Below are 22,444 nucleotides of genomic sequence, written 5' to 3' on the forward strand. Positions count from 1 at the left end.
CTGCAAGTGCTTAAATAATTTGTGAAATGCTATTTGGCAAAGTTATTATGCAAAAATTTAACATAAACTATTGGGTTCTACTGCCCACTCAGGAATTAGAAGTACTTAAAATCCCAAAAGTTTAAAAAGAAGAGTAGTTTGCTATACCTTTATCAAGAGAAACCACTGAATAACTTTTTAAACTTAGCATTTTTCCAAGTTCTACAACTGTAGGTTATTCTGAATTATGGTTGATGTTTACTATGTTGAAATAAATATATATTTATCATTTTAAAACCAAATGTGCAAACCCGATTCTAAAATAAAACAGTATTTTAATTGGCATGCTTTACAAAGAAACTTGCATACTCGTGTTTACAGTATCTTCTCAGAAGAATGAGGCCTGATTGGAGATATAGAGTCGCTGTCCGACATGGCTGCCACTAGCAAGTGATACCGTTGGTGACAAGGGACAGCCTGGACAAGAATGAGGCCTTGAAGTGTAAGGAAGCACGCTGGGAGTCCCAGAAGAGAGAGTAGCACTAACAGGGGAAAGACTATTTAATGAGCTGCGACGGAAACTGTAGTCTGTAAATAAATACATGAACAATTATGCTGCACATCTTTATGGAAACAAATTTAATTCAAAGAGACAAAGCATGAAAACTGTAATCACAGTCTAACATAATGTTCTAACATTCAAAATCCTGCTAATACTATTTCGCTGGTAAAGACTGTTTCAACATTAACAGCCCTGCAAATCCTGATAGTTTTATCAGTCAGTCCTGTTCCTTTCACTGACACAACACTTCAGAGATCTTACTAGAATGCATTCTTGGGTATCTTTTACTTGCAAATCTCTTAATTGTTTTGTGTGGTTTTGATCACAGATAAAAGAGAACCTCTGATTTCTCTTGTCCCACAATGCAGCTCCTTTTAAATTTGGTTCTGATGCTAAGGGATAGTCCATGAAGAAAAGATAAAAAACAGCAAATTCATATTTGCTTAGTTTTTTTTAAACTGTATTAGGCATCAAACCAGCAGAAACATCCTCCCTTGGACTGCAAAAACATTTGGTGTAAACTAACTGTCCAATATTTCATTATTTAAATACCAATTTAACATCTGTATAACTCAATACACCAATTTAACATTAGTGTTCCTACTTGTACCATAAAACAGTAAAATGAATCATGTTTATAAAGTAAACTTCAAGAAACCATTATCAACTTATGGATAGAAAAATCCAAAAATTAAGACCAAATTATTTTTTAAAAACCAGTTATATTTGAAATATTACTATTTCACAATAAACATGCATCTTATGCATCAATAATTTCCTGCTTCATTAACTGTAATGTTTATATGTGTGTATGAATATTAAAGACCAAATTTGTAAATCCTGTACTTTCCAAAAACTCAACTATGTTCTTTAGGGTAGAATAAGCCAAGGGTCTAACAATGACTATAAAATGATTATTTATAAAAGTTATGGTGTTTCTAGGAATGGAAGAAAAGGAATTAGGTAATATAATGTACAAGTCAAGTTTTTTTTATATTTTCCTGGTATTATAGATGAGGCCTAAAACATATGAGCATTAACTTAATGTTGTCATGGGACTTAATATTTAGCCAACAGGAATGAGATCAACTGCAGGAGAATAAGCTCAAGCAACATCAGTAAGGACCTAGTTAAGAAGAAAAATGGAAAAAATAAAAATCAGTTAAATATAGGTTTAATTTCTAGCACTGTAAAACTAACTTGATTAATTTTATAATCTTTTTATTTTTATTAATGGTACCATAAAATCAATAAAAGCAGTCTGTTCCAAGAAGACAAATACATTTAAGATATCCAGTTCAAAATATTTTCAGTATTTTGAAATTGGATAAGGAATTACTTTGATATCATTTGCTTTTCTAATATCCAAAGTAGGATAAGTAGATTATCACAGAATTGTTTTTCTTCTCTTAAAGGATCCACTATGCCTAAAGGGTATGGTATTTAGTATTAACAGAAACCTTAGTGCTCCTATAATTCAAATTAATTGCTTTAAAAAAAAGTTCTGATTCTCTCCTCCTAAAGAGTATTACGCAAATACAGTCAACTCCTTATTAGACATGTATCTATGATACAACTAGCTCTTTCAATTTTTAACAATGTGGTCATAGACTATATGATTCAGAGGAGCAGATCTTTAGTTACACTTCTGTAGGTGGGGAAAATGTAGTTTTCAGAGAAATCACTTTCACTTTGGGTTTATATCCATGCAACAGTTAATACAGCCTATTCATTGAAATGTAGATAAAAGAGACATATATATTCAGGGAATGATTTCACAAAGAAGAGAGCCAGACAATTGGCTACTGGCATAGTACTTAGGTCTGAAAATGGGCATTTTAAATAGTCTCCTACTGTAAACCTTTAATTTAAAAATACATTCATCAACTGTCGTCTTCTCACATTTCTAAGGAAACTAAATTAAAATACAAAATTTAAAGTTGACTTTGATGACCTCATTCATAAAGGCTAAATCAAGAGAAAAAAATTTCCCCCTAATACTAAAAAGATTAAGAAATGAAAAGCTTCAATGTTCATAAGATTTTACAAGCATTTCTAAAATAAATTTTATTATAATGTAAGAATCTAAATATGTTCAGAAAAAATCTGGGTAATTAGAAAATATAATGCATATCAAACTTAAGATAGTAATTACTGGCATAAACCTAGATGAATCATGTTTTCCTTAGATCTAACATATAATATATATCACAAAATAAAAATCAGAAAGCATCACTGATTTTTATGAAATAAATTAATAAATGAGTCAGAATTCCTAGCATATACTTACTTGCCCACCCCTGGTTTTTCTTCCCAATGAATATCCTTAGCTCTTTAATCCCACTGTTTCTGTCTCAGACTTGGATCTGTCCTCCCCTTTCCCCTTCTTAAGGGAATGATAGAGCCAATTTCAGAATTTAAGTTTTACACTGGTAATTATTCAATTGTCTTAATACTTTTTAAACTGAGGTACAATTTACATACAGTGAAATGCCTATGTCCTATGTGTTCATTTCAATGAGTTCTGATAACTCTATAAACCTACGCAACCAACACCTAAAACAAGATAGAAAACATATCCATCAATCCAGAAGTTCCTTGTGCTCCTTTCCAGTTAATAGCCCTTCTGTTGGAGGCAACCACTTTTTGATTTCTCACTATAGCTTAGATTTGTCTGTTCTGGGACTCCATATAAAATGAATTTTTTAAGAAATTTTAAGCCTAGCTTCTTTCTCTCAATATAATTTCTAAGACTCATTATGTTGTGTATGTCAGTTTACTCCTTTTAATTGTTCAGCAGTATTCTGTTGTATGTATACACTAACATTTTTTATCCATTTACCTGTTGACAGATAAATATGTGAGTTGTTTCTAATTTTTGACTATTATGAATAAAGCTGTTACAAACATTCTTATACAAGTCTTTTTTGTTTTGATATGTTTTCATTTCTTTTGGGTAAATAACTAGGAGTGAAACTGTTGGGTCATAGGGCAGACAGATACTGTTCAACGGTTCCCCAGTGTGACCATCCTACATCCACACTAGTAAACTATGAGAGTTCTGGCTATTCCACATCCTCACCAACATTTGGTATTACCAGTGTTTTGAATCATACTTATTCCAGTGATGTGAAATGGTATCTCCTTTTGGTTTTAATTTGGATTTCTCTCATGACGAATAATGTGTTTAGTCGCCCATTTGAACATGTTCTTTAGTAAAGTATGTATTCAAGCCTTTTGCTCATTTTTATTGGTTTGACTTTTTATTGTTGATATTAATAAAATTTTTAACTAATCAAATTCTCTAATTCAAAATCATAAACCAGGGATAGGTTGGTCCTCAGAAGTCTCTAATTCCAACCACCTCTTTCACTGAAGAATGACACAGACAAAAGATGGTTGATTAAGTGACTGCTGGATACTCCCACAGTTAAATGAAGAAAAACGAATTAAAAATTAGGTCTCCTAATTCCTAGGAAAGTATTATTTCTACTTGACCAAGCTTTTGCACTCTGGCAATCTTCTCAAAACTGGGTTGGGGAAAGTGTCTCAAGAGGCTGATACAAACAGGGGGTAGAAATACAATAGATGGTGCTCCAAGCTATCTGGCTGCTGCTTGCACCTACCCACACCCACATTTCCCATTTCGACCCACACAGCTCTGCACTCCCGTTTTATACGCTAAATGTTATCTAAGAATGCCACTTGAAAAAAAGGCCCGTTTGCAAAAAAAAAAAAAAAAAGAATACTAATAATAAAATGACTTGCTCTAATGTAATGATTAGAGATAGCATTTTGATCAAATCGTACAGAGTTTCGTATTTATAACATGAATGAATACAAACATTTTCAAAGAATAACTTTGGTCTATACAGCAAATAGGCTTAACCTTAAGTGCCAATTCTCATCAAGCAGTAATGGCTCAAAGGACCCCACATTCCCAAGGATTTGGAAGCTGTGGCTAGTACGAACAGAGTAACTGTTGGGCCACTGACCTGGGAGCGAGGGCAGAGACTGGGCAGCACATTCACCACCCGTTTGTCAGTCCCACTTTTGTAAGTGATAATTTAATCTACTACCTTTTTCTGTCTGACACAAGAGATAAACACCACCAGGATGTTCCTCAGTGAACATCTAAGCAAGGGATGTACACTGCTTTACTCCATTTGTGTCTCATTTGTTTGTTTCTAATTCTCTTATACATCTTGGCCAAACGCCATGGATTCTCAAACTGCTTTTCTGCTTCATGTAAAGAGGGAGGAAGCCCTTAATGGAGACTTTAAATTGAGTTGAAAGTGTCTTCTTATGCTTATTTTGGCTATCTTTTTCTTCTGGTTTGTTTCTGACCGTACTCACTAATTTTCCATTAATAAGTACATTCCTCATAATTCTCCTTGGTAACTATTTTTTTTCTTCTCCTTAACTATTTCAGTTCTACCTTCACATCCACTCCCTCTTTTTGATGTACCGTTAAGTGTACAGTTCAGTGGTTTTTAATAGATTCACAAAGTTGTGCAACCAATACCACTATCCAGAACATTTTCATCACCCTAAACAAACTCTGTACCTATTAGCAGTCACTCCCCTCCCTCTCCCCCAGTTCCAGCAACCACTAATTTTTCTGATTCTATTGATTTGCCTGTTCTAGATTTTTGATATAAATGGAATCATACAATTTATGTCATCTTTTTTAACTAGCTCCTTAGCATTTGTTTTCAAGGTTTACCCATGTTGTAGTATATATCAGAACTTCATTCCTCTTTAGAGCCCTTGCGTGAAAACACCACATTTTGTTTATACACTCATCAGTCAATGGACATTTAGGTTGTTTCTACCTGTTGGCTGTTATGAATAATGCTGCTAAGGAGTAATGTGTACAAAATTTCATGTGGACATATGCTTTCAATTCTTTGGAGTAAATAACTAGAAATCGACATGCTGGGTCATAAGATAGTTTTATGTTTAACTTTTTGAGGCGATATACTGTTTTCCAAGACAGTTATACTGTTTTCCCCTCCCAAAAGCAGTGTATGAGAATGAAGCACCTGATATTTTGATCTATGAGATACATTTCCCATACCTGTAATACATGTTCCATACCTTTAATACATATTTTAAGTACTTCTTTATTAAAATTTTTGAAAAAATATCATTTCACCATTTTATTATTTCAATTTCTAACATTCAAACAGGCCACAACTGAAATAACTCAGTAACTTTCTTACTGAGTTCACTGAACTTCATCTGCCAAAGTGTTAACACTTGTTAACACAGCATTGTATATACACAGAACATAAAACATGGCTGGGTTCAAAGAGAGGTTTAAAAAATCTATATTATAGTGTAAGTGACATTTATCATTTATTTTATACTTTCCATACTAGTAAAGAATTGTCAAGAACTGACGGTAAAGCAGAGGAAGGAATTTTCAAAATTGCTAATTATTAAACAACTTATAATCTATGACATATTTAAAAATCATTAACTAGAAATTTTTAAGTGATATTTTTGGCTACAACAAATTCATTATTATCAAATTTACTGGCATTTTTACCTCCTTTACTTGCCCTATTACAAAATTAAATTAAATTTTGACCAAAACAAGGTATTTTTACCCTCTACTTAATTTTTGCTATAGGCAACTGATAGCAGAGAGCAAGAAGTAGACATGAAATGACCACTGTTTTCTTCTAAGACTAGGCTCACAGAGTAGCTTAGGTCAGTTTTTCTGTTTTAAGATGATTTTTAGGAGGTATGTTAATCTTAGTAATGGTGGCTTGGATAAAAACGAAAGTTATTATCTCTAACTCCTTTTTTATAAAGTTCTAGTTGGTTAGTTCTCTGTTTTTACTAGAGTGATTATATTTTTCAGATTCAGTTTTGGGGAAAAAATCATCTGCTTTTGTTTTTAATTGAAGTAGTTTCTAAATTTACAATATATTTTCTATATAACTTTGAAAGAGTGATTTGAGTTTCAAATTCTTACTGTGAAACTTTGACAGTATATAACAATTTTCATAAACGTAATTGTCAGATACCTGTACTTTTATTTTTAAGAAATTACTACTGTTTCATTCTAAATTATCTAAAGATTGTAATTTAAGCTTTCAAAAACAAAGGTTTGAAATTCTAGGAAAAGCAAACTAATCTATAGTAATAGCAATCAGATCGGTGGTTGCCTGGAAAAGAAGATAGAAGGAGGAACAGGTTACTGCAGGGGTGACAGAAATGTTTGTTTTCTTGATTGTGATATCATTTAACAGATGTATATATAAACCCAACTGACCAAAGTGTACACTTTAAGTGTGTACTTTATTGTATTTCAATTATACTTCAATAAGGTTATAAACAAAACCTAAGTGTTTGAGGGGCACCTGGGTGGCTCAGTTGGTTAAGCAACTGCCTTCAGCTCAGGTCATGATCTCAGGGTCCTGGGATCGAACCCCACATCAGGCTCCCTGCTCGGCGAGAAGCCCGCTTCTCCCTCTGCCCCTCCCCCTGCTTGTGTTCCCTCTCTCGCTGTCTCTCTCTGTCAAATAAATAAATAAATAAAACCTTAAAAAAAAAAAACCAAGTGTTTGAGTTAGTTTCAGTGTTTCCCAACCTACATCCCCTTACAATTCAAGTACCTCAAAACAAGAATCCCTTAGCCAAATAAAATCTTGAAAAAAATTTAGTAAAACTGGATTTAACACTTACACAGGTTGCTACTACAATGATTTTCAATATGCTAATAAGCATTATGATTTTTCCTAGGGCAGTATAGAGAACACAACTTTTCCCAAACTTGTTTGACCTTAGGAACAGTTATTTCACTGACCAACTTTGCAAATCACTTTGGGAAGAACTTTTAATGGGGCTAATATGTAATAGGGAAACATTAAAAACAAAACAGAAATATTCTTGAACTATGTTAAACACAGTGATTACAATTCAAGTGCCCTCAGAGGCTAAGATGTAACAAACAAATGAAAAAAGAACTCAAAGAGGACCAAATGTAAAACAGGTGTCTAGCTATTTGTACTGAAATTAAATCTAGTTGCTTTCCTTTCAAAAAAACCAGAGACCAAACAGACCATATCTAGAGCTTCCAGTTTGCTACCTTTGTTTAACAGATTATGTCAAATTCCTTTTAAAAATAGTTTCTAAACCATTTGGAAGAGATTAATAGAACAGCAACCTATAAGAGAGTAAAATTATGATCTGAGTGCTACAGTTTATCTAGGCTTCAGTATAGCTCAAAAATTGCAGCTCACTAGAAAAACAATCTGGGCAAAAGTGAAGAGAAGATAAAGGCCTTAGGAAAGATAGCAACTCTTTCAAGTTCCATTTCTATCAATAAAATTAGTCCTCACAATTCAAAATTTGAACTACAGAATCTTGTAAGAAAAGGTATTTCTGAGAATAGCATCACATATTTGAATTTTTATGTTAAGATTAAGATCTACAAAATAAAGTTATAAGCCTCAAGCATAATAAATATATTTCCTTGTATCTGAAGTATGAGTTCTATTAATGAGTTAATATTTATTGAGTACTTATTAAGTGCCAAAAGTAACTATACAACATCAGCACTACTTAATCCTTATAAAAGCCTTACAAAACAAATAGCATTATTTTCCTCTTTAACAGCAAGGAAATTGAGGCACAGAAAGATGAAGTTTTAGCTTCCTTAAGAATACAGAACTAAAACATGGATTCTACCCAGGGAACCACAACATTTCTTTTTGCCTCAACATGTGAAAAGGAATTTGAATGAAAGTAATCTTACTCAAACTATAAACTACCTTTAACATTCTACTAAAACCTATCCTCTCAGTACCATGTTGGAAAAACTAAAGAGTGAATCCTGGTAAATAACTTTTATTCCAAATTGTATCAATAATAACTGTGGTTTTATTTGTTCAAAAAAACAGATAAGAAATTTTCAGATAAGCTTGAGAAATGCTGAATAATCTACATATAACACACTCCAACAACATCTACATTAAAATACTGTTTACCATCTGTGGTGGTTCACAACATACACTAGTATGTTATAAGCTTTGAGAAGAACCTGAAATACGGAAACCAGTTTAATTTTTTAGAACTTTGCTTAATGAATCTATGATTAACAAAGCTATTATAACCAAATATTTCACAAGCTTCTTTAGACAATTTTAAATATTTCTTCTTATAACCATAAGAAGAATAATTTATAACTGGCTTTCTGGAAACTAAATGTATCACTTAATATTCCTAAAAGACTTTTTCTTACCTGTTTATTTTCTCCAAATTCTTCTACATAGGTCCAGGCTGAAGAGATTGTGTTCCCTGTCTGTAAGCAGTGAAGACAGAAAAGAATTGAGTCTTTAGATTGATGTTATCCCTAATCTTGGAAGTGCAAGGAATCCCTGATAACTTTAAAAACCTTCTGATCAGTAAATAGGAAAATAAACTTAAAGAACAAAAGAAAAAAGTGACAAATAATTATCATTTCTGAATCTCTGCAAAGATGAACAAAGAGAACAGTACTTTGATACATGAATGAAAAGCATGAGTTAATACATAATCAAAAAAAAATCTTTCTATACCAATTAAGTCCTTATTAGTTGGTTTTTCCAAGTACAAATAAAATAAAGAAAGGACTTTAAAAACAACATTGCCCAATTTCTGATAAGCAGACAGCCCAAAGAATCTAAACAAATTTGAAAAATATCAAATATCCTTTCCTTCTGTCATAAAAAGAGATGGATGGCCAAAATAATACTAAGCATAAAAAAACATTTTGCTTATTAACAGCTAAACTTTACCTACTTGAAGCCTAATATAACCATATATAGTACAACTTTGGACATCCATACATTTTAGTGGTTATCTCTTTATATCCCTTAAAGCTTTCTGGTAGGGATGTACATCCAACCCTATGCTAAGATATTGCGCAAAAAAGTAAGAACAAATGAAAATGTTTGATGATCCACACAGAACTACAGATTTTTAAACAGCCATCTTAAAGATTATAACTCAGTAGAAAAAATAGTCACAATATTTTCTTGATATATATATAATGAAATTAGGTAACTTCAATCAACCCTCCTCGTGAGAATTAGAAAATGCAGGTAATTATTAAAAAGCAAAAGTACTTATCAAAAATTACTGAAAAGGACCAAGGAAGACAGTGAAGAATTATGGGACCATGATCTTGGATAAGAAGGAAACCCAAAATAGTTTTCACATCTTCCCCTAGAAGGACTGACCAATTCTGAAGAGGGGTCTGATAGTCAACGGAAGATAACAAGAGACAAACAAATTTGTGAGGATAAAAGGACAAAATCAGAGCTGAGGAGCTAGTGATAAGGCATGCCTGGAACCTGAATAAAACTGAACTAGAAGTAGACCAACTTTAAAAGAGACTAAATTCAACTTTAACTCTTACCAATCCCTGCCTGGATTAATAAGCAATCTGTGATTGCCAGTCCCTTGGCCATCTTTCTGAAGCAAAATAAATCTTCCCTGAAATAAACATAACAGCATACTACCTTTCAAACTGTCCCTATATTTTTCATAGACAATATCTGACATTAAATCAAAAGTAACCAGTCACACAAAGATAAAACAATGTGACCTAAAACCAACAGAAACAATAGTCAACAGCAACTGATCTACAGGGAACTTAGTTTTCAGAACTGGATATTAAAATAACTATGCCTAATATGCTCAAGGAAATAAAAGACTAAAATTTTCTAAGGAAAAATGTAAATCATAAAAGAGTCAAATGGAATTCTAGAACTAAGAAATAAATCCAAATAAATGCTTTTATCAGCATGTTAGACACAGATTAAAAAAAAAATGAAGCAAAGGCCTAAAGAAAATACACAGACTAAACATATAAAAAAGTGGAAAATGCTGGGATGCCTGGGTGGCTCAGATGGTTAAGCATCTGCCTTCGGCTCAGGTCATGGTCCCACGGTCCTGGGATCGAGACCCACATCGGGCTCCCTGCTTGGCAGAAAGCCTGCTTCTCCCTCTCCCACTCCCCCTACTTCTGTTCCCTCTCTCGCTATGTATCTCTCTGTCAAATAAATAAATAAAATCTTAAAAAAAAAAGTGGAAAATGCAGAAAGAACATAATAGATACATGGAATACAGTAAAGAGGTCTAACATAGGTGGAACTGGAGTACCATATAAAAAGGAAGAAAAAAAATGAGACAAAAGCAGAATTTGAAAACAGAGTAACTTAGAACTTTCTACAAGTGAATAACACTGATCCACAGATTTTAGAAGTGGTGAAAAGTCTCAATTAACATAAAAACCAAGAAAATAGCATGTAAGCCCATCATAGTGACACTTCCAAAATCACAGATAATGAAAAAACATTAAAACTCCCTACAGGGGTGAGGAGAATTTATGTTTAAAGGAACAATAAGTAAATTACAGCTGACTTCTTGGCAGGAACAATGGAAACCAGAAGACAGTGAGTGGAATTATAACTTCAAAGGGCTAAAGGCAAATAACTGCTGATCTAAATATATATCCTTTCAAAAGGCAGGTGAATCAAAGACATATTCAGGTAAACAAAACTGAAGTAATCTGTCATAAGCATATCCACACCAAAGGAAATACAAATGAACGTTCTTTGGGCAGAATATAAAGAAACAAACATAGTAGAAACTTGGAGATGTAATAGGAAATGAAAAGCAAATGAAATGGTAAATATGTAAATGGTAAATGAATACAAATGTATATGAACAAAAAACTATTATAATTAGGTATGTGGGGGTTAAAATATACAAGTTTAAAACTTTGGAAATACCAGGGTGTAACTGGGTGGCTCAGCCAGTTAAGTGTCCGACTCTTGATCTCAGCTCAGGTCTCGATCTCAGGGTCATGAGTTCGAGCCTTGCATTGGGCTCCATGCTGGGTGTGGAGCCTACTTATAAAAAAAAAAAAAAAGATAAAACATATGGTAATACCAAGACACTATGGAAATTGGAGTAAGTTAAATTGTACAGAGGTTCCTACACTGTTTAGAAATGTGATAAAAGCATTAACATTAGACCTCAATAAGTTAAGAATGCAAGTTGGAGTCTACAAGGTAATCACTAAAAGAAAAGTAAAGACTCTAGAGCTAATACAGCTAAAAGAAGAGAAAGGAGCCAAGTAATCATCTCTCTAAAGAAGGTCAGAAAAGAGAACAGGGCAATAGAACAAGGAATGGAGAGCAAATGGCAAGATGAGAGATTCTAAGCAAATCAGTAAGTACATTAAATGCAAGATGACCAAACTCTCAAAGAACAGACTTTCAACAAAAACAACAGCAACAAGAACAACAACAACAGAACCTAACGATATATTGGTCTCATCTTACGGCTAAGATATAGGAAAAGTAAAAGTTACAAAATGGAAAAATATAGAATATGCAAACTAACCAAAAGACAGTTTATAAGCTTATGTTAACATCAGAGGAAGTACAGTACACTTTAAGGCAGGAATGCATGATAGAGCTAGAATGACAGTATAATGATAAAAGGTACACTTCACCAGAAAAATATAACAATTCTAGATTTCTATGCACCTAATATATAACCTCAAAATATAAAAAGCAAAAACTGACAGAACCAAACGAGAAATAAAAATAGACCTATAATCACAGTGGGTGGTTTTTATAACCCTCTCTCAATTACAGAATGAGCAGACAAAAAAATCATGAAACAAAAAGAAATTTAAATATGATTAACAAACTTGACCTAACTGAATTGTGTGCACCAAAAAGATATGCTGAAGTCCCAAATGTTCACACCTCTGAATGTGACCTTATTCGGAAATAGAGCCATTGCAAATGTAATTAGTTAAGATGAGGTCACAGTGGAGTATAAGAGGGACTTAATCTAGTATGATTGGTATCCTCACAGGAGTAGAGAAAACAGAAAGGAGACTGCCTTGTGAAGACACAGACACACAGAGAAGACGATATCACAACAGAGGAAGTGATTAGAGTTATGTATCTGTAAGCCAACAACTCGAGGACTGCTGACAACAGAAGCTAAAATAGGCAAGGAAATTCTCTCCTACTGGCTTGAACGGGAACAGGGCCCTGCCAACACCTCGATTTTTGACTTAACCTAGCCTTCAGAATTGTAGGCGAATAAATTTCTGTTGCTTAAGTCACCCAGATTGTGGTACTTTGCCACAGCGACCCTCGTAAATACACTGCAATTAACAACAGCAAATGCATTCTTTTTAAGCAGGCATGGAATATGTACATTAACTGGTTGATAAAAATCAAAAGGACTGAAATCATACTTTCTGATCATAGTAAAAAATATATATAAGTAACTACAAAAATTCCCATATGTTCAGAATTTAGAATTTCTCATGTTCAAGAAGAAATCAAAACAAAATATTTTGAAATAAATTATAAAAATAAAATACAGCAAAACATAAGTGTTGCAGCTATAACCATACTTTAGGAGGGAAATTTGTAGCCTGAATATGCATTATTATAGTAAAAGAAAGGCTGAAAACTCTAAACTAAGGATGGCTTCCTAGATGATATTTCACATATTCAAAAAATGTATCACACCAATTATATAAAAACTCTTCCACAGAACAAAGAGAAAAAACTTCCTGTTTTTAGGAGGAAAGGTATGGGCCAATCTCATTAATGAACACAAGTGTAAAAATCCTAAAGAAAATATCAAAAACCAAATTTAGCAACACATAAAAAGGATAATGCATGATAACCAAATTGCATCTGTTACAGAAATACAAGGTTGATGTCACATTGAAACACCAATGCAATTCATCACATTGAAAGAATAAAAGATGAAAATTATATAATTATCTAAGTATATACAAAAAAAGCATTTGATAAAATTCATCACCCAACTCATTCTTGGTAAAAACTCTTAGCAAATGAGGAATAGAAGGATATGTCCTTAATGTGACAAAGGGCTTCTATAATAAAAGCTACAACAAGCATCATACCTTAATGGAGAAGTAGTGAAAGTTTAAAAGGATGCCTTTTATCATCATTTGCATTCAATGCTGGACTACAGGGAAGTAAGGCCTATCATATATCCAGCAGTATAGCCAGTGCAGTAAAACAAGAGAAAAAAGAAAAGTATAAGGATAGAAAGGAAAGAAAAAGCTCTTTATTTGCAGTTGACATGACTGTGTAGGTAGAAAATTTAAAATAATGTAGGATCAAACCATTAGAATCAAATAGTTTTTTTCAATACATAAAAAATAAATTGTATTTATAGAAACAGGAACAATCAGAAATCAAAATTAAAAAGCACTTTTACAATGGCATTGAACAACATTAAAGACCTACAAATCAATCTACTGAAAGATGTAGGAGAAATTTACACAGTAGACGACTGAGTATTTGGAAAAATTAAAGAAAGCCTAAATAAATGGAGATCTATAATGTTCATGGATCAGAAGTTCCAATATTATGTCATTTCTTTGCAAATTGATCTGCAGATACAATTCAGTTTTAATCAAAGTCCCAGTAGGACTTCTTTTTGGTATAAATTTGGTATAAATTTATAATCTAATTGTAAAATTCATATGGAAATGTAAAGGCTGAGAAGAGCCAAGATAATTAAAAAACATGTAAAGATGTTCTCTACTAAATAATAAGACTTTTCAAAATTATGTAATTAAGACAATGTAGTAAATTAAATTAGATCAATGGAATAAAGAATCCAGAATAAGGCATGTGTGTGCATATAGGTGTGCATGTGTGTACATATACATACATACTTGATTTACATTAAAGGTGGCACTTCAGAATCATGGGAAAAGGGTAGTCTTTTCAATAAATAGTACCGTAAATGATTATACATACTGAAGGTAAAATAAAACTTGAACATGTACTTCATACCCTCACTAAATTTAAAAGATAAAAAAATTTCTAAAATATAATATAGGAGAATATTTCATGACTTTGAGGTAAGCAACAATTTCTTAAGCAGGACACAAACAAGACTAACTTTAAAAAGATTGATAAATTGAATCATACTAAAATTAAGAACTTCTCTATTTTTCAAAGTGTACCATGAACAGAGTAGAAATAAAGTAGAGTAGTAAGCCACACAGTAGAAGAAGGTATTTGTAGAAAATATACCCAACAAGGGGCTTGTATCAAAATTAAAAGAAAGAAATTAAAATTAAAATTAAAGAAAAAAGCAACACACAACAATAGACAAGAAACTTAAAACAAGAAAGACATTTCATCAAGAGTGAATGAATAAAATCTTTTAAAAAAAAAGAATATCTTAATGCCCTATAATCCTGTTAAAAGATGTTTGATATCATTAGTAAACAATGATATAAAAGTTATAATCTCAATGAGATAGATAGCAATATATACTAACCAGAATGTTCAAAATTTTCAAAGGTTAATAATACCCAAGTGTTGGCAGGAATTTGGAACAACCAAAACCCATATGCTGCTCATGAAGTGTAAATTTAAATAATCACTTTGAAAAACTGGCATTATTTACTAGAGTTTTAAAAATATGACCCACTTTTATTCCCATGTATTCAACAGGAATGCATGCAAGAATATTCACAGCATCATTATTTGAACAGCACAAACTGAAAGCACCTCAAATTTCTATCAACAATAGAAAACAGCAAATAAATCCTAACATTCTGCTGGAATATTACTATCAGAGAGAGTAAAAGAACCGTACTGCCACATGCAACAACATGGATCAATCTTTATTCATAAGCATAATGTTAAAAGAAGCCGGACAAGAGTATATAAAATGCTGTATAAATTTCAAAAACACAGAAGTCAGAAGGATGGTTTGGGAAGAGAGAAGGTAATATGTGCGTCAGGGTACAAACGAAGAAGGTTTTGTTTTTTTTTTAAAGATTTTATTTATTTATTTGACAGAGAGAGACACAGTGAGAGAAGGAACACAAGCAGGGAGAGTGGGAAAGGGAGAAGCAGGCTTCCTGCAGAGGAAGGAGCCTGATGTGGGGCTCGATGTGGGGCTCGATGTGGGGCTCGATGTGGGGCTCGATCCCAGGACCCTGGGATCATGACCTGAGCCGAAGGCAGACGCTTAACGACTGAGCCACCCAGGCGCCCCCAAACGAAGAAGGTTTTTGGAGTGTTGATATTTTATGTCTTCACCTGGTAGTTAAACAGATGCGGTCCCTCTGTAGTTATTCACAAAGCTTACAGTCATGATTTGTGGACTTTTCTGTCTGTATGTAATGTAATAACTTACTAAGTTAAAAAAAAAAGTGGGGAATTACAACAGCTACCATAGTGATATACATAAATAAGAAACTGATCATTTATAATTATGATTAAAAAATAAAACTACTCATAACACAGTTATCAAAATAAAATAAAAATGATTCAGAGTAATTTAAAAACTATAATGGTGATTTTCAGCAAAGATGCTAACTGAAATTACTATTAAATATGGAACCAGTCGTCCTACCATAAGGCCTTCACATACTATGACCTGGAGTTTTACAATTAATTTTTTGTTAATTTTTAGTTAAGTTTAAGAGGAAAAAATGCTGGCATTTAAATTATCAGTCTAGGACAATTACATTTCTGTTAATGTACAGAAGAGATGATGATAATCCTCAAAGGAAAAGTAAAAACCATCAGCAGAATCTCAAGTAAATGTCAAACACAAGGTTACTACTAGTGCTTTGTCATTTGTTAGCGTCATTCCTTTTAAAAAGTATAGACTGTTAATAAATTTAGTCTAAGAAATTATTTCAAAAGAATTTTTTTTTTTAATTTCAGGTATACAACATAATGATTATTCAGTAAGGGATTATTCAGTAATCCAGACACAAGGGAAAAGCTAGAGAAAAGAAAAGGCATGTCAAAAAGTCAAGAATAAGAATAGGATACATTAAACTTCAAAGATCAGAAACAGGATCTTGTTTTCTATAAAACTACAATCATTAGATAACGTTATTTTTAGTCTTCTGTTATGTAGGAATAAAAGCCAAAAAAAAAAGATAAACTAGGTAAAATTCTTACTAATTAGGGTATTTATTTTCATTATATCCACTAAGACCTAACACTGCAGATATGAATTGTTCTATAAATAACAGTACATCAAAAACTAATGATATAATGTATGGTAACTAACATAATAAAATAAAATTTAAAAAAAATTTTTTAAAAGTCACTTAAAAATAATTGTATAAGCATACTGTGTATCTTTGAAGAAAATTTCACAGGTTTTTAGTTTGAAGAAGAATTCCATATAAATTTTTAAGTAACTGGTACGAAAAATGAAGAACTGTGTTTCAGACTTTCAGGTATGGCATACTGCTCTTTCTTCTTTTCAAAACAAAAAATAACTGAATGCACAGGATTCGAGTATATTCCAACTTCTATATTAGTAACCTGAGTTTTCAGGGTTTTTCCTGCCTTTAGAAAACTAACCTGAAAGAACTCCATCTTCTTAGTCTATACCTGTTTAGAATGAAGAAGAAATGAAAGCTAATATAATAAGTTTAGAAATAACATACAATAAATAAGCTATTGCCAATTATTTTCCATTTGTGAAGTCTTAACACGTTATAGATGGCACTAAATATAACTATGGCTTATGTAACAAACTTAAGTTATCATAATGGTTAATAAAATTATAAAACTGTATGTAACATGATCCATTATATTCCATACTACAATCAAAATCTCCTATTCTTCCACTATCCAAATTTCATTTATATATACATATATATATAACATAAACATCTTTAATATAAAATAATCCATGACTCGTCTATATTTCAAGGATTTCACTATTTTGAAATGCTCATTTCATCAGCATTTTAAAAACTATATACTTGTAATTTCTACTTAATTGAAATATAAGTATATATCATCCTGTTAACCACCATTCATAAGGTAATTGTTCTGTGTTTGTACCTACCAACTCCATATCTCAGATATTTCTTTTCCAATAGCACTTTTTTTCACTCCCTCCTCAAAGCACAGTCTTTATCTTTCCTAAGAATCTTTATCTTTTAATCCTAGAGCATGTTGATAATTTTCAATTATTTGAAAAGCACTATATGCTAAATATTAAAGGAAACAGTACTAAACTATATAAAAGCAGTAAATAATAATAACAACTAAAAAAAACACGTACAAAGTCCCTTGGCTTTACAATCCGAGGGATCAAAAATTTTATAATAGTAAATAAACAGTAATATAAAAATTATTATATTGTTGAGTAATATTATAAAGAACAAGTCATCCTCAGCAGTTACTATGTTTAAGAAAAGCTTAATATGAGAGATTAAGTAAAAGAAAGTAAGTAGAAGAATATTCCAAGCAGAGTGAACAACACTAAGAAAAGCCTGGAAGTGCCAATGAGCATGATAAATTCAGATGATCAAAACAAGAGGTACTTGTCTATGGTTAGGTAAGATGGGGAAACCAGCAGAGTATTCTGAACAAGAAAATGTGGATTTCAGAGGACCTGATCATACCACAATAGCAAGCCACTGCTGGCGCCTGAGCAAGGAAATAACAATGAAAAAACATAGATACAACTGGAGTGAAATTTATATGGTTGAATTATGTATTTGAGATGTTTTGAGTATAATCAGAGAGCAAATGAGAGTACCAAACAACAGGAGACCATGAAATAGATATAAACAAACTCTGCCTATTTGAAATTCTGTCTAGCATCTGATAGAGGAAAAAAAACATCATCTGGCCCCTTGACACATACGCTACTGGTTGTCAGTGTTCATCCTAAACTTAAAAATCCCAAAGTTACCTTGTAAACAAAATAGGTTCACAAGATCTCTGTAATTTAGAATGATTCATTTGGGTTTGCGACAGATGTCCTAGGTCCACAGTACACTGAAGTGGTCTGATATATGGGCTTGTAGGACTGGTAAAGATAAACTGTCTCTGAAAAGGATGTAAAGCATGGAACAAAGACCCATCTCCTTCTATTTTAATTTTTAGAAGAATAACTGGCCAATAATATCCTACAAGTTCACAGTTTGTTATCAAATGTTTAACATTTCAAGTGAAAAACTCAGGTCAGTTTTTCACTTGAATCACGTGACATTACAAAGACCAGCAGTGAAGAGCATACAGCCTCTTCGCTAACTGGGGGATTCTGGACAAACTATTTAATTTCCTAAAGGCTCAGTTTCTTCATTTGTTACCAAAAAAAAGTGTAGACATTAAAGTAATATTTACCTCAAGGAAGTGTCAGAATAATGTGTTATATAAAGGCATTTAGCATAGTACCTATAGAAGTGTTCAGAGAATCTTTATTATTATTACCAATAATATTCATTATTATAAATGATTAGAAACCATTTTCTTAGATTTGGTTTCTGAGTAAATGTTATTTTTCAATACTTTTATGGCATATTTTTATATACAAAAGGCACTACTGTGGGCCTTTTAACATTTTAACTCATTTAATATATACCATTACCCTACGACATAAATACTGTTAACAGTCCCATTTTACAGATGAGGAAACTAAAGAACAAAGAGGTTAAAATAATTTTCCAAATAAGTAATGAAGCTGGGATATGAACTCAGGAAGTCTGGCTCTGAATGCCATGCTCTTTTAGTCTATGAAGCCTATATGCTATACTAAATTTAAAGTACTGAATTTCATTTTGCTGAAATTCTTTCTAAATGCAATATACTATTTCCTGACCCTGACCCTCTCATCTCAGATTAGGTCGGGTCATCCAGTTACATATTCTCAGACACCCTGTACCTCTTCAGAGCGTTTATCAGAACTGTAACTGAGTATCTTCCTCATAGAAGGTAAACCCTATGAAGGCAGCAACTGGGTCTGATTCACTACAGATCCTCAGGACTTTATAGACAAAGTACAGTGTTCAGTAAGTATTTATTGAATGAACACACATATTAACAAGGATTAACAATCAATCAGCTGCCAGTTAATAAACCAAAAAGGAGAACAGAAAGCCTAAAGGAGTGAATAATAAACAAAAGGGTTATTCATATGAGAATAAAAACGCCAAAACCAAACTTTTCTTACGTTAAAGTTTCAAAAAGCACATTTTTCAGAGGGCTTCAAAACAGCAAGGCTAATCTACTCTAAGTGATGTTATGGAAGATAATTCGGAGTTATAATAGTATAGTAAATAAAGAAAATAGTCTTTCCTTTTCCCATACATTTCTTTAACAGTATAAACAGATTTAAAACAAAAGTTAATTTTTTTTCTTTTTTAACTGAGTGAAATAGAGCTTTTAGTACTTTAAACACTTACATGGTTCTGGGTTGTATTAAATCATAATATGCACCCCCCCCCCAAATTTTCCTCTATTAGACCTAATTCTAACCCCTGGACTTCATATTAAAGTCTTTTTCCTATGTGCCAGCTCTTCAAACACTTGAAGGCAGCAATCGTATTTCCCCTGTAAATATCAGTATTTATGGACTAAAAAGCCCCAAATTCTTCAGTTGTTCACTGTCCTACTTCGCATTAGAGTTTCCAAGTCCTCCCTAGTTGTCAAGAATTAAACAAACCCTAGTGCCCAAAAGAAAACAAAACATTTCACATATAGTCTGAGCAGGATAAAAATATTTGGTCTGGAAACAACACAACTTTCCTATATTACTCTGAATTATATGAATTTGAGAATCTCTAGAGTACAACTCACTCTAATTTTGATAAAATAATTCAAGTTCTTAACTCTTGGCTGGTTGGCTAACTTTCATTTTTTGCCAGCTTATTTACTTAATCATAGAAGTATGTTATACAAAAAGAATATATAAAATATAAATGTACAGTTACATTATTTACAAAATAAAAATATGTACTCACCCCCCAGGCTTAGAAACAGAAAATTATCAATAACTTAGAAGTCTCTCTTGCATCCTTTCCAATTTCTCCTTCTAACCCTTAAAGAAATCATGATCCTAATTTTTAGGTGTTAATCATTCCCTTGCTTTTCTCTATGGTTTTGCCACATATTCATATATCCCTAAACAATAAGTTGTTTAGTTTTGCTTGGCTTTATTTTCCTACTCATAATTTCCCATTGCTTCAATTCTTTCAATTTAAAATTTGAATCTTGGGGTGCCTGGATAGCTCAGTCAGTTTAGCATCTGACTCTTGATTTCGGCTCAGGTCAGGATCTCAGGATCTCAGGATCTCAGGATCTCAGGGTCATGGGAATCAAGCCCCAAGTCAGGCTCCCTGCTCACCGGGGAGTCTGCTTGAGATTCTCTCTTCTCCAACTCTGCCCCTCCCTAGCTCGTGTGTGCTCTCTCTCTCTCTAAAATAAATAAATCTTTAAAATTTGAATCCTTTTGTATTTTATACATTTTTAATAATCCACTTCATATCTTTCATAGAATGAAGTAAGGATTAAAGTGAATAATCTGTCCATTACCAGCAAAAAAAAAAAAAGAGAAAAGATAGAGGGACGATGAATATTCTACTTAAGTCCATGCACTTCACCAGCATGAGATAATGCCATCCTCCCCAACAGGAAACTGAGCTGAGGAGAAGTTTCCAACTTTTCCTAAGTTGGGTTTTATAACAGGGCTTTAGAATGTATGTAAAGTCCCTGAATTGATGAACCATACATGTAAACAGCATCCTGGGATAAATAAATATAATTAAATAAATAAGCCAATTATACTTGGATTATTAAGTTTTGGTTTAGTCATACCTCATATCTAAACATAAATATTTGGGAGTTGACTATAGAATTTTTCTTGTCATAGAAAAGGAAGTGAAATTTTTCTTGTCATTGAAGGAAATGAAAATAAAAATTACCTGAAAATTCATTTAAAATCTTAAGGCAATGGAATCATTCCCTTAGTTACCAGTTTAAATAAAAGAGTGCCTGACATCACCAATCTACTTTCTGAAGCCTGAGAGGACTGATGAAAAAGCTTGTCCATCTCCCTCCCCAAATAATGTTCACTAATGTAGCAACTCCTTCTTGTTTGCACATGAACTACAATAAATACAAATAAATAAATAAGTAAAAATAAAGTACCAAGGTTTTTAAAAACCAAGAGAAGTGAAGTTTTTAAAAAACACTGGTACATAAATAAAAGTAGATAATTACAAAAAGAACAGAAAAAGTACAGATATCCTAAATGCACTGCAATACAAGAAGCTAAAAAATCTTGTCTACTACTAAGTAAATCATAGGATAAAAATTTAAGAAATGAAAAAGGAAAACCAATTATGACTATTTCATATTTGTAAATCCCCCTCAGAAGTTAGGAGAGTGCTTTCATGAGACAAGTAATCCTACTTTTGCTTAGTATCTCCTTTTTCCCTCTAGTTCTTAAGAGAAAAGGAATAGCTTTCCAATGCTCTAGTATCATCACTATTTCCATACTTAATAAAGCTAAATTTCATACCAAGGTATCCCTAAGGGATTCTTAATCACTCAAGGAAACTTGATTTGTGAGAGCTCAAGGAAACATGGAGATACAATACACACAGGTAAGAATCATTTAAATTAATAAACATGTCCCTGCTTGAATTAGTTTTTTACTTTTGGTAAAAATTATTAACATTTTAGTGCAGAATATAACTTTAAACATTTTTTCCAAAGATTAATAATGGCTCACTTGGAATCTTATAAATTCTGTGCCCAAAATAATCTATAATTTTCATAAATTCGTAACTGCTGATTTGGTCATTCTTGAACCAAAAATTAACACAGCAGTGGAAGAAAAAAAAAGCCATACACATATAATGGCACAAAAGCTGCAAAGTGATTTGTTTATCCCATAACCTGTCCAGTAAACAAGCAGACTGAAAAACGCATTATGAAAACAAAGGTAACAAGAAAAAATACTAAGTTAATGGGCTTGCACTGGTCACTCTTACAAAAATCTACATACAAAACAGGATTACAAGGGCGCCTGGGTGGCTCAGTC

General features: G+C 32.4%; 1 protein-coding gene across 1 annotated transcript in view; it reads right to left on the bottom strand.

Annotated features, from left to right (window-relative positions):
• Positions 1–321: 321 nt before the first annotated feature.
• The window catches only part of RBM46 (RNA binding motif protein 46), a 58,536-nt gene continuing 36,413 nt past the window's right edge, over positions 322–22,444 (bottom strand). The window contains exon 5 of the mRNA XM_088019720.1: positions 322–567. Within this exon, the coding sequence (XP_087875846.1) occupies positions 368–567 (200 nt within the window). The 3' untranslated portion in view covers positions 322–367. The remainder of the gene's footprint in view (positions 568–22,444) is intronic.

Source organism: Eumetopias jubatus, unplaced genomic scaffold, assembly GCF_037043125.1.
Source record: "Eumetopias jubatus isolate StellerSeaLion01/CBP00866 unplaced genomic scaffold, mEumJub1_p1.0 scaffold_2, whole genome shotgun sequence".
NCBI classification, from domain to species: Eukaryota; Metazoa; Chordata; class Mammalia; order Carnivora; family Otariidae; genus Eumetopias; species Eumetopias jubatus.